The sequence below is a fragment of the Podarcis melisellensis genome (genome assembly GCF_964234715.1).
Source record: "Podarcis melisellensis genome assembly, chromosome: 4".
Taxonomy (NCBI): domain Eukaryota; kingdom Metazoa; phylum Chordata; class Lepidosauria; order Squamata; family Lacertidae; genus Podarcis; species Podarcis melisellensis.
In genome coordinates, this window is record NC_138531.1 from 80598860 (window position 1) to 80625939 (window position 27080).

General features: G+C 38.8%; 1 protein-coding gene across 3 annotated transcripts in view; it reads left to right on the forward strand.

Annotated features, from left to right (window-relative positions):
* The window catches only part of SACS (sacsin molecular chaperone), a 41279-nt gene extending 14679 nt beyond the window's left edge, over positions 1–26600 (forward strand). For 2 of the 3 annotated variants that reach the window (XM_081909278.1, XM_081909280.1), the window contains exons 3-10: positions 951–1038; positions 1434–1519; positions 3206–3317; positions 3776–3922; positions 4310–5792; positions 6458–6549; positions 7567–7593; positions 13005–26600. In XM_081909278.1, coding sequence (XP_081765404.1) covers positions 951–1038; positions 1434–1519; positions 3206–3317; positions 3776–3922; positions 4310–5792; positions 6458–6549; positions 7567–7593; positions 13005–24583 — 13614 coding nt within the window. In that variant the 3' untranslated portion in view covers positions 24584–26600. The remainder of the gene's footprint in view (positions 1–950; positions 1039–1433; positions 1520–3205; positions 3318–3775; positions 3923–4309; positions 5793–6457; positions 6550–7566; positions 7594–13004) is intronic. The other variant, XM_081909279.1, reaches the window with a different exon arrangement.
* The last annotated feature ends 480 nt before the right edge of the window (positions 26601–27080 follow it).

Consider the following 27080-nt stretch of genomic DNA (forward strand, 5'->3'; position numbering starts at 1 on the left):
CCCCAGGGTTTCAGATAGGGGACATTCCCAGCCCTACTTGGGCATGCTGAGAATTAAACATTTGCATACATAGCAAATGCTGCGCCATTGAGCTATGAACCTTCCTCACGTAGTCTTAAGAGACCGGGACATCAAGTCATTTGTTAGGATAGTTTGTGATGGGCTGGTGGGTCTGGTCTCCTGCTCTTCCAGTGCAATAAGTAGGTCTTTACAATGAGCAGGGAAATGAGTGGGTGGTGTCCAGTGATGCTGATTCATGTGTGCAGTAGACTTCTGTGTGCCTAATGGAACTGATCTCCTGTGTAGCCCTCTGTGCACCCTCAAAATCTGCTCCAGAAGGTTGGGGTATCTTCTGGAGCAGACTTGGGTGGGGGTGGGCATGGGGAGGGAAGAGGAAGAAGATGTCTTCTTGTGTGAGTGTAATGCTTCTTGCATAGTGTTAGATATAGCCAGGTATCTCCAGAAAACTTGTGATGGGTGGGGGAGAGTTATTCAAATCTTAAGGTGTATTGATTGAGGGCCCAGTTTTTTCGAACTGATGCTTTGGAGCTGGTTCTTCAAGAAAGCATGTCTTTGAATTTTTTTAAAAAGTGTAGATGATGTTTACATAATGAGGATCTGCTCTGATTCAAATTATATGCAACTGCATTTCATATAAATAGATACAATTATATATTTTATTGACGCAACTTGAAAAAGAAAGCTTTTCTTTTTCTATGTAATATGTGGGAAGATAGCCCCATAGGCCAAATTAGGACCCTTACTGGGCCCAATTTGATCCAGAGGCCAGAAATTCCCCATGCCTGATAAATATATCCTGATAAATATTTATGGTGGCACATGTGGTCATTTGTTGACTGGTTGTCTTCACAGGTTGAAGCAGTTTATATACTTTTGATACATTGCATATTCAAGAATGCACAACTTTAAAAAAAACCTTTCCCTTTCAGTTATCAGACTGTGTTGAGGTTGGGGACCTTCAGACTTCTCAGAATCATGTATTTCTAAATCTTTTGTCAAAGGGCCTAAAAGGAGGAGGTATAGTAAATTACAATAAATCTTCCCTTTACCCTTGCATCTCTCATTTCTCCTCTTTTTTACTATTTTTCATCTCTGCATATATTCATTTTTAAAACAAATTACAAAAACAGATTTCTATCTAAAGGAAAAAATTGCAGTTTACATTCCTGTATGAGTCAATTTATCTTATAGTGCGAATGATTTAAGACATACATTTTTCTTTCAAATATTTTCAGCAATTTTATCCTTTTCATCAGTTTATAGTGTTACATTCCTAGCCTGTAATCTATGAATTAACAATCTGCAATACAAACCTGAAACTAATAATTGCAGTAGTGTTCTGAAGAGTAACAATTATGTGTATTTTCTCCCTAAAACAAGTACATGACATTTTGCTTCTTCTGCGTTTCTAGGTCGTTTTGGACAAACAACTCCACCGCTTGTTGATTTCCTTAAAGATATTTTAAGAAGATATCCAGAAGGAGGACAGATTCTTAAGGTACAGTGTAACAACATATTTTAAAATAAGGAATTCAAGGAAATTAAAGTAAGGAAAACATTTTAAAGTAAGAAAAACAATACCTTGCTATAAATATGTTAACGAACAGTGCTTTGCACATTTTAAAATATGGAACTGGGGTACTGAATAACATTGTTGGTTCTGTTTTTCCTCCTGGTTTAATGACAGAAGGAAATTAGAAACTTCCATTTGTTATTTTACAGTGCACCATGATTTCCCATTTCAACTGCTCATGGGAAACTATGGTTTGTCCAAACCATGGGGTTAGTTTATCGATCTACAGCGAAATTATATGCTGGGGGGAGGTGTTTGTTCGCCCCAGAACATTGGTATCACTTTAACTTACTGCGTTCCATCATACCTCTCCTCCCTTTTGACTGTTGCCCATAGACTGGCCTTTACCAAAGCGAGGTTCAACGTTTTTCCCTCCAACGTCCTGAGACATAGATTCTCAAAGGGCCAAGCCCCCGCCATGTGCGAATGTGATAAGGAGACGCCGGAGTCGCTCCAGCACATTATGTTCACTTGCCCCCTGTTCAACGTGCCACGGGCAAATTTGTTGGGATCAATTATACAGAAACTAGAGGGTACCCCACCAAAATTCCACCTTGCCCAAATCTTGCAGGATAAGGATACTCATACGACCCTGAAAGTGGCTAGGTTCCTGGTCGCTGTCCTTACCCAAAAGCGACGCCAAGGAGCACTACAAGCTAACTAAGGCGTAGTATGCCATTCTATCTTATAGTATTTTATTGTTATAGTGGTGTTTTAGCGGCTGTTCCCCCCCCCCACGTGTTATTTATGTGTTGTTTTTACCGGTATGGGCCTACGGCCGTAATAAATATTGTTCTGTTCTGGGGTTAGTTTTGTGTATGTGTGCCAACCAAGATATTAGACCATGATTTATTGACATAAGCTGGAGCTTGCAATGTCTTCCCCTCTTAAGTGAAGAACAGGGTAAGAAGAGTGGGATACTTGGAAGCCTGAGGCTTGCTTTTGCTTAGGTTCTTATTGAAAAACCATTGCTTTTTGTTGTATTTGAACTATGCTTATAGTTTTGTTGACAAATTTTATATTTGTATATACAGTGGTACCTTGGGTTACAGACGCTTCAGGTTACAGACTCTGCTAACCCAGAAATAGTACCTCAGGTTAAGAACTTTGCTTCAGGATGAGAACAGAAATCATGCAGCAGCAGCAGCGGGATGCCCCATTAGCTAAAGTGGTACCTCAGGTTAAGAACAGTTTCAGGTTAAGAACGGACCTCCGGAATGAATTAAGTTCTTAACCCGAGGTACCACTGTATATGGTAGTTTAAGGAGGTGTCACTATATAGGTTCCACATAAGATAAGAATCTCAGAATTTGAAATGCTGATAATTTACACAAAAAATATATGTTAACTATATATTGCCCTTAAGTATGCTTGACCAGCATGAGAATAATGCCTTTAACAAAAAGTAATTGAAACATTTGGAACTTGAATGAGATATTAACGCCACCATCTTCTGCTATGTTGTATCTTAGTCTATATTGCATCTAATCACTCGCATCACAAGCAGAGGTGAATACAGTGGTCGAGTAGGATGTCTGCTGATGTTATTTAATCCCATTTGTTAATTATTTTATGTTATTACATAGCTCTCAATGTTTGTTTTGTTTTCAGGAATTGATTCAAAATGCAGAAGATGCTGGTGCCACAGAAGTTAAGTTTCTATATGATGAGACTCAGTATGGGACAGAGTCTCTGTGGTCTAAAGACATGGCACAATATCAGGGTAAGTTATCTTTTCCATATCTAATTTTCTTCCTGAATTATTAGTTTTCTTGTGGTGTAGTGATATACTGAGGAGCATAGCTAACTCTAAAACATTGCAGCTAGGCTTACATTTAACATTTGGCTTTCAAAAAGAGTTATCTGCTTAGTAATCCAGTTGTATCAGTTTGTGGCTCAAGATAATTGACTCTAGGCTTAAACTACCATTTAATCGATCTGTGCTGTTGCTAGTTAGGTTTATCATGAAAATGAGTTAGAAACAAGTGTTTGGATCTTTAAAATATGTAAGACTAGTCCAAAATTATAGAATCAGTTCGGGTTAAAGTCAGTATCCATTTGTATCAATATTCGTTATAGTACTCAGTAATTTAATTCTAAATATCTAAATATATATGCTGTTTTCAAATGAGCCTATATTTTTACATTTGCCATCTCTCCCCCCCCCCCCCCCCGCTTTAGGTCCTGCACTTTATGTATTCAACAATGCAGTTTTTACCCCTGAGGACTGGCATGGAATTCAGGAGATAGCAAGAAGCAGAAAGAAAGATGATCCTCTTAAAGTTGGAAGATTTGGAATTGGTTTTAATTCAGTTTATCACATTACAGGTAGTTACAATGCATTTTTTATGCTGCAGCATTAATGTTGCATGGGGGGGGGGGTTGAACACCATCTGTGCATTCACTTAAGGCTTGCTCCAAGTTTAAAATTTGTTTATTCTAAGTATGAGCTTGTATAAAGGGAAGAAAAGTCTGCCAAAAGTAGTTTCATTTAAAACATTTATTGTGTGCTTTGTAGAATTTTTGTCTCCTGAGCATTGGAGGAAGACTGGGGGTTCTGTGGTGTTTAATTTTCCTGTTTTTAGTAGTGGTTTTTTCTTTTCCTACTTAATGTATGTGTTAGATTGTTGTATATGTAATAATTGAAGGAATTTTAAGGCTTTTGTTGTAAACTTGTAAACAAGCTATTCATATTTTTTTGCTTCTATTTTGTAGATGTTCCTAGTATATTCAGTGGTGACCAAATTGGAATGCTGGACCCTCATCAGACACTTTTTGGACCCCATGAATCAGGTCAATGTTGGAATCTAAAGGATGATATCAAAGAAATTAATGAGCTGACAGACCAGTTTAAGCCTTTTGTTGGTGTGTTTGGAAGCACTAAGGAAACCTTCAATACTGGTCATTTCCCTGGTACATTCTTTCGTTTCCCTCTTCGCCAGCAGCCTTCCCAGTTAAGTAGCAATCTGTACAACAAGGAAAAGGTTCTTGAATTATTTGAATCCTTCAGAGCGGATGCAGATACAGTACTCCTCTTCCTTAAAAGTGTGCAAGATGTCTCATTACACATTAGGGAAGCTGATGGGACCGAGCGACTAATTTTTAGAGTCACTGCCAGTGAGAATAAAGCTCTGAAGCATGAAAGACCCAACTCTATCAAGATTCTGGGAAATGCAATAAGCCAATATTGTAAAGGTGTTCCGAGTAATAGTATAACATGTGTGACATACCACATAAACATAGTTTTAGAAGATGAGTGTGTTAAAGATGCACAGAAGACATCGTGGTTGGTATGTAACAGTGTTGGAGGACGAGGAATATGCAATGAATTGGACTCTTTGGCGGATGACTTGAAGTATATTCCGACTATTGGCATAGCAATGTCTTTATCAAGTGATGGAGAGGGAAAAGGAGCTGCAGCGCAGTTTTCAGGAAGAGCATTTTGTTTTCTTCCATTACCTCCTGGCGAGGAAAGTAAGACAGGACTTCCAGTTCACGTGAGTGGGTTTTTTGGCCTTACAGATAACAGAAGAAGTATCAAATGGCGAGAGCTGGATCAATGGCGAGATCCAGCAGCCCTGTGGAATGAACTGCTTGTGGCCAATGTGGTCCCCAAAGTCTATGCAACCCTCGTATTGGAAGCAATTAAACGAATGGAAACAGAAAAGAATTCAGATTTCCCACTGTCAGCTGAGAGAATTTATAGATTATGGCCACAAAAAAACAAAACAAAAGTTCACTGGCAGCCAATTATAGAACCTCTTTTGAATGAATTGTTCCAGAATGAAGTTATTTACTCCATCACTGATAACTGGATAAAGGTTGAGGAGGTATATTTTTCAGAAATGGATGAGAGTTTGGAATACACCCAAGCTGTGCTAAACTACCTCCAGGGCTCGGGGAAAGAGGTTGCTAAGGTACCAGACAATATTGCTAATGCAGTTGACCTGATTGTTTCTAGTACAAAACCTGTGAAAAAAGTGACTCCTGGTACAGTGCGGCAAGTATTAAGGCAATCTGGACACAAGGGACCAGCTGATGAAAAGCTTCATGTCTTACATTTTGTGCTTAGTGATGGAAACTACAGTGAGCTTATTGGACTGGAGCTTTTACCATTACAAAATGGGAATTTTATTTCATTCTCTTCATCGACGTCAGATCAGGATGCAATTTACATAACTTCAGAAAGTTTCCCAAGGTATAGCATGCGTTTTATAGCATATTTTATAATGGTGTAAGTTTTTTATTTAAATGCTACTCTGTATAGTTCACAGAGTATAACATATGCAGTTCCGTACAATGGAGTCATAGAACTGTGCATGTCTTCCTTTTGTGAGCTGGGAATGGAGGCTGTGGTTTGGCATTTGGCCACATACTCAGATGCAGCACATCTTTATGACCATATTCCCATGCATGCTTAGTAAGCATCTTGTAATGTACTTGCCTACCAACTAGACAATACTAGAAAATCATGAATGCATTCCACTTGTCTATGGCTGGTGGCCAGGGATTGACTGTGGTATATGAGGGAAGGGTTTTAATTGTTTCCCCCCACCCCATCCCCATGCTGCAGTCTCAATAGCAATTGCTTCCCCTCTCCAAGAGTTGCTATTCCTCCTAGGAGAGGTGTGACACAATGGGGTTTTTTGTGAGGTGTGTGGCCACAGTGGGGCTTCCTTGCTGCACAATCTTGGCTGAGGTATACCGTAATCATTTGCTTTCGGAGGGAACATGGAGAGGATAAGAACTTACTATTCACTAAAAATTTAATGAATAATGTTACTACATTTACAGTATTTGTGCCTTTGAAAAATGACACAAGTTATATGGATGATCAACACACTCTTTTTAATGACATACTAGGTCCCTCTTCCCAGGTCTTGAAGGAAGATTACTTGCTGATGATCTGAAGCCACAAGTTCTGGCTGCTTTGAAAGATGCTGCCAAAAGCAGAGGTAAATTATGTTTATATGGCTTATCATGACACAAGTACAGCCCACTAAAATGCATATACTGTAAGCTAATCAGGACACAAAACACTTAAGAATGGACATAAGTAAAGGCAAAAGGAATGAAATACAGTGGAACCTCAGGTTACGGTGGGGATCCGTTCCAGAGGCCTCGCCGCAACCCAAAAACGATGCAACCCAAAGCATCGCGTCTGCGCACGCACGCGGCACGATTTAGTGATTCTGCACGTGCGTGAACGGCGCAAACCCAGAAGTAACCTGCTCCAGTACTTCTGGGTTTGCGCCTGTCACAAGCCGAGGGTGATGTAAGTCGGGGGCAACGTAACCTAAAGCTCTACTGTAATTCAAAAGAAATTTTGAATGATCCATAATCATTTTATGTATTCATGAGAGTCAGGTTTATTACTGAATCAGAAAAAATGAAAATTTAGAAGCAAATATCCTTGTTGGAAAATGTATCCATTGTGTACTACAGTTAGTATGTGCTGTTGTTCATGTTGATCAACATAGACAAAAAAAAAATCATGTGTGAACCATTCTTCAGATTTAAAACTTTTGCTGGGAAGAACTGCCTCACTTTATGTCAACTTGTACGGATCTTCAGTATGCAATATTGAGATTACAATATTGAAAAATAGCCACATCCTAGTGAGTGCTACCCTTATTTTTCTTGTGTTCTGTGTAGAAGTTAGCAAACTCTGACAAGAACTGTCTTTATTTATGCCTAGCAACAGAGATTTCGACAGTTGTTGCTATATACAAAAGGTCACTCATTCCTTTAGTATAACAGGAAAATTTACATTCTGGTTATTTGAAAGAAAATGGTTAATGTGCGTATGGAAGAATCCCTTTTATCCAACCAAAGCAGCCATTTCCTTATATAAAAGAATGGACAAATCACCACAGTTACAGTTTGCTCTGGCACACATCATAGTTGTCACGTGTCATTATTATTATTATCATCTTCATTTCCTCCTTAAAATGCATTTCATTATATTTTAGCCCAACAGCTTCTCTGGGGATTTTCAGGTAGGACTATTGTCTGAGTAATTGCTGAACAAAAGTCTAGCATTTGTGTGCGTTTGATTACTGGTTGTTCTGCTTGACTCATGTTCCAGAATGGTAATGGTTACAGCCCTGGTTCACTTGTGTTTTTTTCAGACTTTAATTACTTATACTAATACTGCCTAAAGACATATTTGTAAAATAATTTCTGTAAGCTTATAAGAAGAATATTTCTCAGGAAGCTGAAGAAATTTGTGAATGCTATACAATATGTGGTTCATACTTAGTTTTATACACAACAGTTTTCATTATGAGCAAATTTGAATTAGTAAAGTGTTCTACTGGGAACTGCACATGGATTTATAAAAGCTTTGTAAAGATTGTGTGTATAGGTTGAGCTGATGCAATAGGACATGTATCTTAATTAAAAATTATATTGCAATTTATTCATAAAATAGAAAGACACCAATAAACAGGACACCCAGATAAAAAGCAAAAAAGTTCCTATCTCGCTTCCTGTGCCCTTCAAGTTCTCTAGAGAATTATTTCATAAAATTTATATGCCACACCTCTAATTTACAAAAAGACTAAAACTTAAAATTGTTTTAAAATACAATTTGAAACATGTATTTAAAATGTTCAAAAGATAATTTAAAATTACAGTAAGCTAAAGAGATTGAAATACATGGAAGTGCTCTATTTGTCTGGATAGGCTTGCCTGAACAAAAATGTTTTAAGCAGTTATGAGAAGAGTACAATGAAGATTTCTGTCTGATCCCAGTACACAGGGAGTTCCAAAATGTAGGTGCTGCCACACTAAAATATTAATTTATTTTTTAAACAATTTTTATTGTTTTCAGAATGAACAAACAACATCTTCCTGCCTTCAAGAGTGCTACATCTTGCCAAACAAATACAATACAAATAATAAAAAAAAACATATTCCCATAAGTCCCTGTGAAAAGTTGGTGGCCTGTATCCATGTTTTTTTTGAAGTTCATATTAAATAAAATTGAACCAAGTTAAAGAAAATCTGACTTTTTGTTGGTTCTTTGCTCACGTTACTTGTCTATCAGGTTTTTTCATGTGAATTAGCTTCCAGAACAAATACAGTGGTGCCCCGCAAGACGAATGCCTCGCAAGACGGAAAACCCGCTAGACGAAAGGGTTTTCCGTTTTGGAGGTGCTTCGCAAAACGAATTTCCTATGGGCTTGCTTCGCAAGATGAAAATGTCTTGCGAGTTCCTGCGGGTTCCCCCCCCTTTTCCCAAGCCGCTAAGCTGCTTATCAGCTGATCCGCTAAGCCGCTAAGCCGCTTAACAGCTGATCCGCTAAGCCACTTAACAGCTGATCCGCTAAGCCGCTTAACAGCTGATCCGCTAAGCCGCTTATCAGCTGATCCGCTAGGCCGCTTATCAGCTGATCCGCTAAGCCGCTCAACAGCTGATCCGCTAAGCCGCTTATCAGCTGATCCGCTAAGCCGCTCAACAGCTGATCCGCTAAGCCGCTCAACAGCTGATCCGCTAAGCCGCTCAACAGCTGATCCGCTAAGCCGCTTAACAGCTGATCCGCTAAGCCGCTAATAGCGCTAATCTGCTAATGGGCTTGCTTCGCAAGACGAAAAGACCGCAAGACGAACAGACTCGCGGAACGGATTCTTTTCGTCTTGCGAGGCACCACTGTATACCAATATTCGATTAAGTTAGGATCTACAGTTTTATGATTTAAAGATCTCCAAACTTTAGCAATGGTATAAAATATAAATTTCTTATGTGTGCAGAATGAATATAATGTGGCACATGTGACAGTGCAAGTTTATGCTAGTTTAACACTTCAAGAGGAATCATGGTATTAATAATAAGAATAATAGAATTTATATGCCTCCAATAACCGGAGGTCTCAGGGCAGTTCACAAAACAAAATCAAAATATAAACGCACAAAAGCACAAAATATATAATCAAAGTAAAAACAACCCAATTACCCTCCCGCCCCGCCAAACCCCCACCACATTTTAAAAGGGCATAGGATGTGCCAATTTATCATGGCTGAATCATGTTCTAATCCTAAGAGGTGGTAGCAGGAGATTCCATTCAACCCCTCAGGTGGTCTTAGTAGTGTAAGAAATAAAATTATAAAATCTAGGGTTACCTTTATTACAAACTCTTAAGCGCAGGGGAGAGCAGAAGAGTAACCATTCTCCCCCATAACCGGAGGGCGCCCTTTGCATGCCCACGTCCAGCATCCCCAATCCTCAGAGACTCCCGGCAGAGCGCTCCTGGCCCACCTCCGCTCGTCACAGCCCTTTGAGGTTCCTGCCAAACCTCAGTTCAAAATGATCCAGTTGCGAAAGGCGGAGGCAGAGCCAAGAGAGAGCAAACCAAGAAGGAGTAGTCTTCACTCCAGTCCGCTCTTTGTGTATGTAAGTGGGCAAAGCTTATTTGGGAGCTCTCAGTCAGCTCAAGAGCTTCACCCACCCTACCCTCCCTTTGTTTATACTCTTTATTGCAGGTTCACTTCTTTACAGGTATTGCGGGCGCTGCTATGGTCTTACGATGGTGGCTGTTAAAGGACCCGGAAGGCATTTTCCCTGCATTGGCAGGTTTCGCCTTCCCCGTAGCAAAACGCCTCCCCCCCAATTCCCGAAGTTCCCCGTTAAAGGGGTTGTGTTGTGGGGAGTCACTGGCCATACACTGATAAGTTGTCAGTGCACTCCCCCCGTGTTGTGGTGAAATAGGGGGCGGCCTCTCTGTGTAAACATACGTCTTCCAGAGCCAGCCCACTCGCCAGACAGATATGATAACCCTGATGTGCCTCAGATCCCTGCCTGGGGACTAGGAGGGATAAACACCCAATTCCTAAGCCAAAGTCTTCCTACATCTGAAAGTTTAAATAAAGTTGTAGCCAATTTTAATCCCATAACATGTTTTTACAAGTCATTCATTCCACCCAGGTGGCTCCTCCTTTCAGCCTGGGCACGCAATGGGATCTACCCACATATCTCTGAGTGATTTGCAGTGGATCAACAAGTATTCTGACTTGCAGTTGTTTAAAATGGCAATAAGGCTACCCCCCTTTCTAAATTAGGCTGTTGAGATAAAGAAATGAGGGGGGGGGAGGGATACTTTGTGTGTGACAGGATTGTGAGCTCAGTTCTGGTAATGCGTACAGATTCCTGAGTTTAGTGTGTTCCTTAATTCTGAATATGCTGTTCCACCTCCACGACTAATTTGCACCTTCCTCTGGTTGGTGGATCTTGGGGTTCTAGTAAAACAGATCTCATAAGCCTGAAGTCTGTTTACCCCTGCCATAATTTATCTTATGGCAACTTCCAATATTTTTACAACATTTAAAGCTCACCCATAAGTAGAGTTGTAGATAGTAGATATTTTACAATTTCCATTTTGTTCTCCTTGCATTGTTTTTCCATGCATCTTTGCAAAGACACTAAAATAGTGGTTAGGAGAGAAGTGGTGGAAAAGTACTTTGAAAAGGTGGTTCACTTTTATAGTTAAAATGTAGAAGAAACAAATCTTCTGTAGAAAAGTTATTTCCTCTCTTCAGATCTTCCTTTTAGATTCCATAACGAATGCAAAATAGCATGCAGGTGTGTAGTGATAAAATGAGTCAAATGATTTTCTGGAAAGATGAGTTGTTTGCATATCTGTCTTTCTTTGCATGATTGGAATGATAGCTGCATGGTGGATATTGAAAATGAAAACAATTATACTTCTGTGAACTTTTTTGTAAAAACAGGAGAAGAAATTGCACTGATCCATTGGGTGGAAAAGTAGTATTATTCTGGTGTACATTGAATGACTTTTTCAAATTGCAACCTGTAATACAGTATTAATTTCAGTCTTGATTTAAGAGATAGAAGTGTCGGATTTGTCTAGTATTGTCTGCATTTTGTGTGTGTTTATTGTGCTGATCCGGACCAGTCTGTACTTTAGGTGCTTGTTAACAAAGTACAATATTATACATGATAATAGTTCTGTGATTGAACTACCTTTTTAGGTTTTTCAAATAGCAGGGGATCTAATATGGATTGGGACCACTGTGTTGGGAAGTGGAAAAATCATTTTCCTTTGTAGCATTTTCCTAATGAAAAGTGCCCCACCCCAGCTGTTTTTTGCCCCATTAAGGCCAACCTTTTGTGTACAGGCTGTGTACAAGTAAGGTTTTCCTAGCAGAGCAAATAGCACTGGTGTCTTTTTTCTTTTTCAATTTTCACCACGAAATCAGCATGGATTGGAATAAATTTGAAACAGTGCTAAAATCAAATAAATCAGGGCGTTTCTCAAAGAATGAATGATTGTTAAGAAATTAAGAACACAGTTAACAATTGTATGCTGAAATAAAATAAATATATAAATGGTGACATCCAAGAGAGCTGTGGCAATTTCTGTTTCAAAAGGGCTCCAATTTCTCAGTTGCTGTGAACTATTTTAAAATAGCGACTCAATGGTACTGGACTTTATTGAAAAGTAAAATGACCAGTAAATCAAGAGAAGGAAAATGCTGGATTTGTCTGGAATTAATTTGATTTCTCCCATATGTGCTGGCAGTGTAAAAAAGCAAAGTCATATTGGTAAATGGTGATGGGAATGCTTAGAGAAGTATTTCAGAGACAAATATAAGCAGATCCACTGCTATACACAAGAACACAGAGTGTTGTGGAATATTACCGTAAATATAAGTTTAACTTATAGTGATCATTGAAAGGACAGTATACTTACACCAGATCCCAACTGTAGTAGTGGGGTTTCTGCTGGTTGAGCCAACCTGAGCCTAAGTAGATGGGAAAAAAAACCTTTAAAATATGGTTCAAGTAACACCACCCTTTTTTCTGTCTTAACACACTGGGTTAAATGGCTGCTCTGTACAGATTTAGGAGTGCAGCAGCCGTAATCCTTACTTCAAAAGTCCTTGCTTGCTCATTCCTGCTAAGCCATGGCTTAACGTTAGGCGTGAACTGTGCCAGTGTGCAGGACTAATGTAGAACAGTACCACACATGCTGTCTGCTAAGAAACGAAACAATAATGAAGTGGTAGACTACTTATCCTGTTGTCTGCCATCCGAAGATAATGTAATTAGTTGGTAGGGTGTCAGGCTAAGTAAAAGCTTGTGTAAATACCAGCAGCTGCCTCTTTCCCTGGCTGTAGTAAAGGTGTGCCTCAAAAGGGCAAGTAACCTTTTTGATCAGAAGAGGTCATGGCTTCTTGTTTAAATACTCTGCACACTATCCCATGGCCCTTTGTGGATCATAGTAAGCCTTCAGCAAGGCCAAGTGTACCAGTTTCCTAGCAAGCAGAAGATCCATTAGAGAACAACCCTAAAATAACTGGTGCCCTTTTCTTTTTTACTGGCAATTTATGGTTTTAACACAAATCTTACTAAATGTTCCTCAGTTTAATACCTTTTTTTTTATTTCAGGAAGAGCATGCACTCAGCTGCAGCTTCTCAATCCTGAACGATTTGCACGGCTCATCAAGGAAGTTACGAATTCTTTATGGCCTGGTAAAGACATTGTGGTACGATGGTTTCCACTTTCTGAAGATAAAAAGCACCCATCTGTTTTGTGGCTTAAAATGGTATGGAAGAACCTGTATATACATTTCTCTGAAGATTTGTCAATGTTTGATGACATGCCACTTATCCCAAAAACATTACTAGATGGGGATGAAGAAGTCATGGAACTTATTAGATTAAGGACTCCATCACCAATTATTCTAGAAGATGGATCTGAAACTCAGCTTCCAGAATTTTTACCCGACATCATTGAACAACTTGGTGGGATTGTGCTTAAGAAACTAGACTCATCTATACAACATCCACTTTTAAAAAAATATATACATGCCCCATTGCCAAGTGTAGTTTTGCAAATAGTGGAAAAACTGTCCATACAGAAATTGACCAATAAGGTTGCATCATTCCCTGCATCATACAAAAATGCCCTTAGAAACTTCCTTGCTAGTTTAACTGATACTACGGAAAAAGAGAAATTAATAATTAATGAGCTAATCATATTTAGGAGAATTAAACAATCACTTGATGAAGAAATTACTTTTACTGCATTGAAAGGCTGTAAGGTACTGCATCACACTGCCAAACTTCCACCTGATATAAAACTCTCTGTTTCACTAGTTGACAGCAGTGACGAAGCTACCATTCGTTTAGTAAACATACTAAAAGCAGACCAGCTAAAGAGCACAGATTGCATGAAGTTTATTTTAAAAGATATTCAGAGTGACTTTTATTGTAATGATGAAGCAACAAAAGTTATGCTGTGGATTCTGGAAAATCTAACTTTCCTAAAAAATGAAAATGCAGAAGTGCTGGATTGGCTGACGCCACTAAAATTTATTCAAATTTCTGAAGGAAACATGGTGTCAGCTAGTGAACTTTTTGATCCCGAAGTAGAAGTTCTACAAAATATGTTCTATGGGGAGGAGGAACATTGCTTTCCCCCTAATGTTTTTAAAACATCTGCTGATACTCTTCATTCTTTGAGATTAATAGGCCTAAAAAGTGAAAGCAACTTGGAAGAGAAAGACATTTTGAGCGTAGCTCAAAAAATTGAAAGCTTAAAGGACTGTGCTAGTACAAATCAAGATGCACTTAGAAGGAAAGCCAGAACTTTGTTAATGATTTTGAACAAAAATTATCCATTACTTCATACACCTGAAACTAAAGCAATGTTGAAAAAAATCAAATGGATTCCAGCATGCAAGGAAAGACCTCCTAATTACCCAAGTTCTTTAATTTGGAAGGGTGATCATTGCAATTTGTGCTCGCCACCTGAAATGTGTGACTTATCTCAGGCCACCTTAGTAGGTTCCTCTGTTCCTCTTGTGGAAGGTGTCCGACCAAATGTTGAAAAAGCACTGGGGATCTCAATCAAACCTAACATAAAATCAGTGTTAAAACATTTCAAAGTAGTCGTAGACTGGCACAGTTCCAAAAAATTTAGTGATGAAGATTATTATCAATTTCAGCACATTTTGCTTGAGATTTATGGCTTCATGAATGATCACTTAGATGAAGGAAAAGAATCATTTAAAGCCTTGAAATTTCCCTGGGTCTGGACTGGTAAAACCTTTTGTTCGTTTTCTCAAGCAGTGATAAAGTCAGCACATGATCTTGATCTTCAGCCATATCTACATAATGTGCCAAAAACAATGGCTAAATTCCACCAGTTGTTCAAATGCTGTGGGTCAATTGAGCAGCTGACACCAGACCATGTTTCCATGGTCATTCAGAAAATATACCTCAAAAGTGAACAATCTCTTACAGAAGAGGAGAGCAAGCAAAATCTTTCTATTATGTTGAATATTATAAGGTGGCTATACAGCTGTCAAATTCCAGCTAGTTTAAATACACCTGTTCCTATATATTGTAGCAAAAAACCTTACAGGCTTACAATGAAACCAATCCATGAATGCTGCTACTGTGATATCAAGGTTGAAGACTTAAATGATTTGCTAGATGATGCTGTTGAGCCAATAATTTTGGTTCATGAAGATATACCTATGAAAACTGCAGAATGGTTGAATGTGCCATGTCTCAGTACCAGGTTGATAAATCCAGAAAACATGGGATTTGAGCAGTCGGGTCAAAGGGAACCTCTCACTGTAAGAATTAAAAACATTTTGGAAGAATACCCTTCTGTATCCGATATCTTCAAAGAGCTGCTTCAAAATGCAGATGATGCTAATGCAACGGAGTGCAATTTTTTGATTGACATGAGGAGAAATAATGACATAAGAGAAAATCTTTTGGATCCAGGAATGGCAGCTTGTCATGGACCAGCTCTCTGGTCTTTCAACAATTCTGAATTTTCTGACTCTGACTTTCTAAATATAACTCGATTGGGTGAGTCTCTTAAAAGAGCAGAAGTTGACAAAGTTGGAAAATTTGGCTTGGGGTTTAATTCTGTGTACCATATCACGGATATTCCGATCATCATGAGCAGAGAGTTTATGATTATGTTTGATCCCAACATCAATCATCTCAGTAAACATATAAGGGACAAGTCTAATCCTGGGATCAAGATTAATTGGAGTAAGCAACAGAAAAGACTTAGAAAATTTCCTAATCAGTTCAAGCCATTTATTGGTGTGTTTGGTTGTCAGCTCCCGTTGACTGTGGAGGCTCCTTACAGTTACAAAGGGACACTTTTCAGGCTTTCTTTTAGAACACAACAGGAGGCTAAAGTGAGTGAAGTCAGCAGTACTTGCTACAATACTGCAGACATCTATTCTCTTGTGGATGAGTTTAGCATTTGTGGACATAGACTGATAATTTTTACTCAGTGTGTAAACTCCATGGTTTTGAAGTATTTGAAGTCCGAGGAAACCAACCCTGGTGTAGCTCAAGAGACTGTGACTATCAAAAAAAATCTGTGTTTGTCCAAAGCAATAACTACCCCTGTTACAAGTGTTCTCAAAGAAGCTGCTAAACTCATGAAAACTTGCAACAGTAGCACAAAAAAGCTTCCTACCGAATCACCCAAGTCGTCGTGCATATTACAGATAACAGTGGAAGAATTTCATCATGTGTTCAGGCGGATTGCTGACTTGCATTCTCCAGTTTTTAGAGGCCCAGAAGATGACACAGTTTCTTTCTTTGAAATGGCTAAATCTGGACAGACAAAAAGGCCTGCTGATGAACTGCCACAAAAAACAGTAGACTCTACAACATGGCTTATATGTTCTTGCATGGATACTGGGGAGGCCTTAAAATTCTCATTACAGGAAAGTGGAAGAAGGCTAGGACTTGTCCCATGTGGATCAGTTGGGGTTATGCTGTCTGAAGCACAGGATCACAAATGGACTGTGAAACCCAATTGTAGCAACTTAGGAGAAGTGTTCTGCTATTTACCTCTTCGAATCAAAACAGGCCTGCCTGTTCACATTAATGGCTCTTTTGCTGTTACATCAAACAGAAAAGAGATATGGAAAACTGACACAAAAGGAAGGTGGAACACAGTATTTATGCGACATGTTATAGTAAAAGCTTACTTAGAAGCTCTTGTGGTTCTACGCAACATGGCAGTTTGTGGGGAGCTAAATGACTACAATTACTATGCAGTATGGCCTGATCCTGACTTAGTGCATGATGATTTTTCAGTCACATGTCAGGGGTTTTATGAAGAAATAGCTCACACAAAAGGCAAAGAAGGTATCAGAGTGTTCTCTGATGGTTCATCTTGGGTGTCTATGAAGAATGTGAGATTCTTAGATGATTCACTCTTGAAACGTCCAGACATAGGACCTGCAGCTTTTAATATTTTTCTAAAGTACCTTAAAAAAACTGGCTCAAAAAATCTCTGTGCTGTAGACCTTCCATCTTGGGTCAAAGCAGGCTTTGAAGAAGCAGGGTGCAAACAGGTGTTACTAGATAATACTTTTTCAGAGAGGCAATTCTTTTCTGAAGTCTTTTTCCCAAATATCCAAGAGATTGAGGCAGAGCTTCGTGATCCTTTAATGCACTATGTTCTGAGTGAAAAGGTTAGCGAGTTCTCAGAAATTCTCTGTGTTACACCGTGTATTCCCTGTTCTTTGATTGAGCACCCTCTGGTGGAACCTTCAAGACTGATCCATCCTGAAGGTCGAGTTGCAAAATTGTACGATAAAGAAGATGGAAGATTTCCCTATGGCACCAGTCAAGATTACCTTAATCCCGTGATTTTGGTCAAATTAGTTCAGCTAGGTATGGCTAAAGACGATATTTGTTGGGAAGACTTGGTTGAACGTGCCGAATCTGTAGCAGAAATCAACAAGACTGATCATGCTTCAGCTTGTCTCAGAAGCAGTATTCTGTTAAGTCTCATAGATGAAAAAATTAAATGCAGAGATTCTAGAGCTAAAGAATTTGCTGCAATGTTCCAAACAATACCATTTCTGCCATTTCTCACAAAACCAGCAGGCTTCTCTTTGCACTGGAAGGGTACTGATTTTGGCCCTGAGACAATGTTTTCAGCGATGGACCTTTTCACTGCTGATTATCAAGATATAGTTTGTCTGTTAAAACCAATCCTGAACGAAAATTCCCATTCCTTTAAAGGTTGTGGGAACATTTCTCTGGCAGTCAAAGATTTTTTAGGCTTGCTTAAGAAACCAACTGTTACTATGGTTATAAACCAGCTGAAAGAAGTTGCAAAGTCCTTTGATGGAATTACCTTGTACCAAGAAAACATCACCAATGCTTGCTATAAATATCTCCATGATGCCCTGCTACAAAATGGAGCAACAAAAGCCATCATAATTGAAGAGCTGAAAAACTGCAGTTTCATTCTTGTTGAAAATGGCTATGTTGACCCCACAAAGGTGTCTTTTCATCTTAACTTTGAGGCAGCGCCATATCTCCATCAACTGGCTAATAAATACAGAAACAGCTTTCGTGAGCTATTTGAAAGCGTAGGTGTGCGCCATGCTTTTACAGTAGAAGATTTTGCTCTGGTTCTTGAGTTAATCAATGAGGAAAGAGGAACTAAACCACTGACTGAAGAAAATTTCCAGCTTTCTAGGAGAATCATCAGTGAAGGAATATGGGGCCTCATTAGAGAAAAGAAGCAAGAATTTTGTGAAAAACAGTATGGCGAGATACTGTTACCGGATACTCACCTTGCCCTTCTACATGCTAATACTTTGTGTTACAATGACTGCCCTTGGATCAAAGTGAAAGATACAACTGTAAAGTACTGCCATGCCGACATCCCTAGAGAAGTAGCAGTAAAGCTTGGAGCAGTACCCAAGCGACATAAAGCCTTAGAAAGGTATGCATCAAACATTTGTTTTACTACCCTTGGGACTGAATTTGGGCAGAAAGAAAAATTGACCAGCAGAATTAAAAGTATTCTTAATGCATATCCATCAGAAAAAGAAATGCTGAAGGAGCTCCTTCAGAATGCAGATGATGCAAAAGCTACAGAAGTTTGCTTTGTGTTTGATCCTAGACAACATCCAGTTGATAGAATATTTGATGAAAAATGGTCTCCACTTCAAGGGCCTGCACTGTGCGTCTTCAACAATCAGCCTTTTACTGAAGATGACATCAGAGGAATTCAGAATCTTGGAAAAGGCACTAAAGAAGGCAATCCATGCAAAACTGGCCAGTATGGTATAGGCTTCAATTCCGTGTATCACATAACGGACTGTCCTTCTTTCATTTCTGGTAACGATATTCTTTGTATCTTTGATCCTCATGCCAGATATGCACCAGGCGCAACATCAATTAGTCCAGGACGCATGTTTAGGGACCTGGATGCTGATTTCAGAACACAGTTCTCAGATGTCTTGGATCTCTATTTAGGAGATCATTTTAAACTAGAAAACTGTACAATGTTTAGGTTTCCACTTCGAAATACAGAAATGGCAAAAACTTCCGAAATCTCCCCAGTGCCATGCTCAGACAGAATGGTGCAAAATCTTCTAGATAAGCTGCGTACAGATGGAGCAGAACTCTTGATGTTTTTGAACCACATGGAAAAAATTTCTATTTGCGAAATAGAGAAAACAACAGGAGCACTTAATGTGTTATATTCTGTAACAGGAAAAGTAACTGATGGCGATAGACTGAAACGAAAGCAATTCCATGCTTCTGTAATTGACAGTGTCACTAAGAAGAAAGAGCTTAGCAAGATACCTGTGCAACAAATTACTTACACTATGGATACTGAAGACTCTGAAGGTAACCTTACAGCTTGGTTAATTTGCAACAGGTCAGGTTTTTCCAACATTGAAAAGGTATCCAAGAGTGTTGTATCAGCTCATAAGAATGAGGACATTACTCTCTTCCCCCGAGGGGGAGTTGCTGCATGTATTACTCACAACTACAAAAAACCTCATAGGGCATTTTGTTTCTTACCCCTGTCCTTAGAAACTGGGTTACCATTTCATGTGAATGGACACTTTGCCCTGGATTCTGCCAGGCGAAATCTGTGGCGTGATGATAATGGAGTTGGAGTACGAAGTGACTGGAATAATAGTTTAATGACAGCATTGATTGCACCGGCCTATGTAGAACTTTTGATTCAGCTGAAGAAACGTTACTTTCAAGGTACCGATCCAACAGTGTCTGTGCTACACAACACATCTATGCATACAGTGAAAGACACTTTGAAAAAGTTTCTGTCCTTCTTCCCCGTTAACAGACTTGACCTGCAGCCTGATTGGTATTGCTTAGTGAAAGCAGTTTACAGCTGCATTCATGAGGAATCCAAACGTCTCCTACCTGTTGTGCGAGCCCCAAATGTCGATGGCTCTGATTTGCATTCTGCAATTATCATTACATGGGTTAATATGTCTACCTCAAACAAAGCTAGGCCATTCTTTGACAATTTGTTACAAGATGAGTTACAACACCTCAAAAATGTTGAGTACAACATTACAACACGCAAAACAGTAGCAGAAAATGTGTATAGACTCAAACATCTCCTCTTAGAAATTGGCTTCAACTTGATCTATAGCTGTGATGAAACTGCAAATCTTTATCACTGTCTTGTGGATGCAGACATTCCAGTGAGCTATGTGACTTCAGCTGATGTCCGATCATTTTTGATGACATTTTCCTCTCCGGATTCTAATTGCCACATTGGAAAGCTGCCTTGTCGACTTCAGCAGACAAATTTAAAGCTTTTCCACAGTTTAAAACTTCTTGTTGACTACTGTTTTAAAGACACAGAAGAAAATGAAATCATCATTGAAGGATTACCTCTGCTCATTACACTTGATAGTGTACTGCAAATTTTTGATTCAAAGCGTCCAAAATTCTTAACTACCTATCATGAACTGATTCCGTCTCGTAAAGATCTGTTTATGAACACACTGTACTTGCGGTACAGCAATATTTTACTGAAATGCAATGTAGCAAAAGTCTTTGATATTACCAGCTTTGCTGATTTGTTGCCTTCTGTCTTGCCAAGAGAATACAAAACCAGAGGTTGTGTGAGATGGAAGGAGAATTTTGCAAGTGAATCATGGCTGAAGAACACGTGGCATTTTATTGGTGAATCTGTAAATGTGAAAGATGACCAGGAAGATGCAAAACCAACATTTGATGCTGTTGTTGATACTTTGAAGGACTGGGCATTGCTTCCAGGTACAAAATTTACCGTATCCTCTAATCAGCTTGTTGTACCAGATTGCGATGTCCTGCTTCCGCTCAGTCTTATGCATATAGCTCTGTTCCCAAATTCTCAGACTGATAAAGTTTTTCATGCTTTGATGAAAACTGGTTGTATTCAACTTGCTTTGAACAAAATTTGCTCCAAGGACAATGCTCTAGTGCCCCTTTTGTCAGGACACACAGCAAATATAGACAACCCTTCAAGCATTTTAAAAGCCATACATTACATGGTTCAGACATCAACATTTAAGACTGAAAAATTAGCCGAGAATGATTTTGAGGCCCTGCTGATGTACTTCAACTGCAACCTAAGTCATTTGACATCTGAGGACGACATTAAAATTTTGAGGTCCCTTCCGTGCTACAAATCTATCAGTGGACGATACATCAGCATTTCAAAATGTGGAGCATGTTATGTACTCACAAGAACTATCCCCTCTGTTGAAGTGGATAGATGGACACAGTCATCTTCAGCTGCCTTTCTGGAAGAGAAAATCCATTTAAAAGACCTGTACACTGTACTTGGGTGTGTTCCAGTAGATGACCTTGAAGTTTATTTGAAGCATCTTTTACCAAAGATCGAAAGTCTGTCTTACGATGCAAAACTAGAACATTTGATTTACTTAAAGAACAGGCTCTCTAGCATTGAAGAATCTTTAGAAATAAAGGAACAGCTGTTTGAGAAGCTAGAGAGCTTTTTGATAATTCACGATGCGTGCAATAGATTAAAACCTGCAAAGCATTTTTATGATAGGACCGTAAGAGTTTTTGAAGTTATGCTTCCCGAAAAGCTGTTTATACCCCAAGACTTCTTTAAGAAACTGGAGCAGCTCACAAAACCAAAAAACCGTGCTGCATTCCTTGCATCATGGGTAGCATTTCTCCGAAATATGGGACTAAAATATGTAATTTCCCAGCAGCAGTTACTGCAGTTTGCTAAAGAGATCAGTATGAGAGCCAACACTGAAAGCTGGACTAAGGATACACTGCAGAATACAGTGGATGTCCTCCTTCATCACATATTTCAAGAAAGAACTGATTTGTTATCTGGAAACTTCCTTAAAGAATTGTCTTTAATAGCATTCTTGTGTCCAGAACGTGCTCCGGCAGAAATTGTAAGATTCCATCCACAGTATCAAGAGGTTAATGGAACACTCCCTCTTATAAAGTTCAGTGGAGCCCAAGTAAACCCAAAATTCAAACAGAGTGATGTTTTGCAGCTCCTTTGGACTTCGTGTCCTATTCTTCCAGAAAAAGCTACGCCTTTAAGTATCAGAGAACAAGAAGGAAGCAGTCTTGGTCCACAGGAACAACTTGAGCAGGTTTTGACTATGCTTAATGTGAACTTGGACCCACCTCTAGACAAAGTTATAAATAACTGCAGAAATATATGTAATATAACAACTTTGGATGAAGATATGGTAAAAACAAGGGTTAAAGTCCTAAGGAGCATCTATGAATTTCTTAGTACAGACAAAAGAGAATTCCGGTTTCAGCTTCGAGGGGTTGCTTTTGTAATGGTTGAAGAAGGTTGGAAGCTGTTGAAGCCTGAGGAAGTCGTAATAAATCTTGAGTATGAATCTGACTTTAAACCTTACTTGTACAAACTTCCATTAGAACTTGGCACCTTCCACCAACTATTTAAACACTTAGGCACTGAAGATGTTATTTCAACAAAGCAATATGTTGAGGTTCTGAGTCGCATATTCAAGAACTCTGAAGGAAAACAGCTTGATCCTAATGAAATGCGTACTGTTAAACGAGTTGTTTCTGGCCTGTTTAAAAGCCTTCAAAATGATTCTGTGAAGGTTAGAAATGACCTTGAAAATGTGCGAGATCTGGCTCTTTATCTTCCAAGCCAAGATGGTAGATTGGTAAAATCAAGCATCTTAGTTTTTGATGATGCACCACATTACAAAAGTAGAATACAAGGAAACATTGGTGTTCAAATGCTTGTTGATCTTAGCCAGTGTTACTTAGGAAAAGACCATGGTTTTCACACCAAACTGATAATGCTGTTTCCCCAGAAGCTGCGACCCCGTCTCCTCAGCAGTATCCTTGAGGAGCAGTTGGATGAAGAGTCACCAAAAATTTGTCAGTTTGGAGCACTTTGTTCTCTCCAGGGCAGGCTCCAGTTACTGCTGTCTTCTGAACAGTTCATCACGGGACTAATTAGAATTATGAAACACGAAAATGACAATGCATTCTTAGCCAATGAAGAGAAAGCCATAAAACTTTGTAAAACCTTGAGAGAAGGCTTGAAAGTTTCTTGTTTTGAGAAGTTGCAAACAACACTGAGAGTTAAAGGTTTTGCTCCTATTCCTCACAGCAGAAGTGAAACATTTGCCTTTTTAAAGAGATATGGAAATGCAGTAATATTGCTCTATATACAGCACTCAGATAGCAAAGACATCAATTTCCTTCTAGCATTAGCAATGACCCTGAAATCTGCAACTGATAATCTGATTTCTGATACATCATATTTAATTGCTATGTTGGGTTGCAATGATATTTATAGAATTAGTGAGAAGCTTGACAGTTTAGGTGTGAAGTATGACTCTTCAGAACCATCAAAGCTTGAACTACCTATGCCTGGCACTCCTATACCAACTGAAATCCACTATACTCTTCTTATGGATCCAATGAATGTTTTCTATCCTGGTGAATACGTTGGCTATCTTGTTGATGCTGAAGGTGGTGATATCTATGGGTCGTACCATCCAACCTATACATATGCTATCATTGTGCAAGAAGTAGAAAGGGAAGATGATGAAAATTCTAGTTTCCTGGGCAAGATTTATCAGATTGACATTGGATACAGCGAGTACAAGATAGTGAGCTCTCTTGATTTGTACAAATTCTCAAGGCCTGATGAAAGTTCTCAGAGCAGGGGCAGTGCACCATCTACTCCAACAAGTCCCACAGAATTTCTACCGCATGGACCAAGAACAATTCCTCCTCATTTTCCCGGAAGAGAGAGTCACAAATCCTCCTCCTCCTCCTCCTCCTCTTCATCTAAACATCATTCTCCCAAAAAGGCTAAAGCAAATTCTTTATCAGAGATTTTGAGGGAAGTTACATCTGTGATGGAACAAGCTTGGAAGCTTCCAGAATCTGAAAGGAAAAAGATCATAAGAAGGCTGTATCTTAAGTGGCATCCAGACAAAAATGCAGAGAACCTTGATATTGCCAATGAAGTTTTCAAGCATTTACAAAATGAGATCAACAGATTAGAAAAGCAGGCTTTTATTGACCAAAATGCAGATAGGGCATCCAGAAGAACATTTTCATCATCAGCTTCTCGATTTCAATCAGACAAATTTTCATTTCAAAGGTTTTATACTTCATGGAACCAGGAAGCAACGAGTCACAAATCTGAAAGACAGCAGTCTAAAGAGAAATGTCCATCTTCTACAGGTCCTTCATATTCCCAGCGGTTTTTTATGCCACCTACATTCAAGTCAGTTGGAAATCCCGTTGAGGCTCGTAGGTGGTTGCGGCAAGCTAGAGCAAACTTTTCAGCAGCAAGAAATGACCTTCATAAAAATGCCAACGAATGGGTTTGCTTTAAATGTTACTTGTCTACCAAGCTTGCTTTGATTGCTGCCGATTATGCCGTAAGGGGCAAGTCTGATAAAGATGTGAAACCCACTGCACTGGCACAAAAGATTGAGGAATATAGCCAACAGCTTGAAGGCCTTACAAACGATGTCCACACACTGGAAGCATATGGAGTCGATAGCTTAAAAACTCGCTATCCAGACCTCCTTCCTTTTCCGCAGATTCCAAATGACAGGTTCACTTCTGAAGTTGCTATGAGAGTGATGGAGTGTACAGCATGCATTATAATAAAACTTGAAAATTTTATACAGCAAAAGGTATGAGGTTAAAGACATGGTGGTTTCATATAGACATGCCATGTTTCCAGCCAGTTTTCTCCAAGCTATTGTTTTTGGGTGGCATGCTACTGTTTGATGTGTCATGCAACCAACCATACAGCTTTGTGTGACAGGGGTGGGAGTCATCCTCTTATGCAGTGGGGGTGGGGGGAGGAAATCATGGTCACAGATGCGATAAGATCTGAATTCACTTTTGCTAGCAAAAGCTATATACTAATGTGATGGAATAAAATGTGACTTACTCATGCAGTTACTGTACTTTGGAAGCTATGCAGTTCCTAGCAGCTTATAAATAAAATGCATATATTTCTGTGGCAATGAGGGCCAAATTAGATGTTCCATGGCAGACCTAGATTTGGGAAACTCGACTATCACTGAACATGCTTTGCTGCAAAAGCAGCCAGGGAAGGACACGATTTACGGTAGAAAAGTGTTTGATGGGAGTTTTTAATCCTTCCTTGGCCCAACACTTCTTTCTTGTGACCTCCCATTTTCTCCTGTAACAAAGCAAATGAGCGCCTGGGACCTGACTGGGGAACATGAGGGCATGTTGCAAAGGGAAAGTGATAGGCAGAAGGATTAATTGGCTCTTTGCTCTCAGACATTTCTCCATTGTAAATTGTGCTTTCCCACTGCTGCTTTGCAACAGTTTGATGACATCCCCGGATCTGGTAGTGAACATCTTGTTCAGCCCAAGGTACACAGGATTTAAATGTTACATAATCTTGTTTTAAGCAACAGCTTCTTATTAGCAAAACTGTAGAACATGTATTTAAAGATTTGCAGGGAGACTGAGCTATAAAATATAGTTATGTACACAGTACAATGGTAAAATTCACAGGGCTGAACTGCACTTTATGTAACCAAAGCCTAGGACTATGTCGGCAAAATCTGTTTGTATGTGCAGAGATATATATGTATGTATCCCCAGATTGCATCCATTCAGTTTTATGGTATGAGGTGGTGTCATTTTTCAGTGTACTAATGTAAGACTGAGTATGTTACTCTCTTTTAAGGAACTGAAAAGTTTGGAGAAAAGTCACTTTGAAGCATTCTGTGTATTCATTTGTTTGCTATGGACATTCATTTCACTCACAGTAATACGATCTGCAGGTCTGATTTATAGATTTGCTGCAGTTTTACATCAAACATTACATCAGAGGTTGCTAAGGGACCTTTGACACAGCACAGTATTTTATTCCTTAATGTTTGATGACTTAAACACAAGACTTATTTTCTTATAACATACCTTATGTGTTTTTGACATTGTTACATCTTTTGTTGAATGAGAATTGCATGTGCGTTACCTAGTAAAATACTTGATTTTCTTTAGGGTTTTTGAAACGGAAACTGCACACCAAAACTCTTTTTTTTTTTTAAGTAGTCGTCTTACTTCAGCTTTTTGTTTTGTTTATATATTTTTCTCATGAGCCATCCTTGGAAATAGTATAATGTCATAAAATATTTTGGTATACAGTGGGATAATTTTTTATTACATATTAAATGGTGCTGCAATGTTATGCTTTTTGATTTTGTCTCACACTGTGGCACATGAGATGTCTGATTTTTAGTTCATAATTTTTCTTTTATAAATTGTAATACTTTTGATAATGCCATGTAAATTATTCAATATTTGTAAAGAAAATCATGACAACATGTAAAATAAAGCTGCTGTGGATAGTATTTATGTTCCATTATTACCTAACTGTCACAATTATTTACTTGATTAGTACACTGAAACTATAATGTTATGTAAAGAATGTAAAATAAAATAGGGGTAAGATGAGGTTAGATAAATTACAACCAAAATTATTGCAATACAGAAGGACAAAATAGTTGACAAAAGCTCTTTAAGAAAATGTGTAAATAATAAAAGGGCTTTCAGTGTAGAAAATATCTCAAGAAAATCTAGGCTTTGAACCTCCTGGTTGCAAAGCCGTATGATTATTTATGTTGTTAAGTGCCATAAAATGATTTTAATAATAAACTTGAAGATTCTTCAAATTGGTGTGTTGAATATTTATGTATATCTATATGAGACTTCTTTCACCAGGACCTTTAGCAGAGGGGGAGAACTCACTTTGGTGAATCAACCAGGCCCTCTTTCAGCATCCCTGCTGCTCTTTTTGTGATGATAAAATGTGTATTCATTGATTTACTACCCCAATTGCTTTTGGCGAACCATTGCAGATTTACTTTTTCATGCAGAGGCTATTTCATTCTAATGCCATCATGATCTCAAACTAACTATTCCAGTATATTCATATTTTTCTGCCCACATCTTTTAAAAAAACACACCAAATAATTTCATCATAGGACGTTCATAGTAAATTTACTTTGTGTTTTTTAATATAAAAACCCAGCAACATTAAAAATGCATATTTATTAACCTCTAAAGTTCACAAATCCAGGGTCGATGACAAATCTAAATTATGAAAGAAGCCTATTCCATGTGTGTTGTGATAAATCAATTTTAACCTGT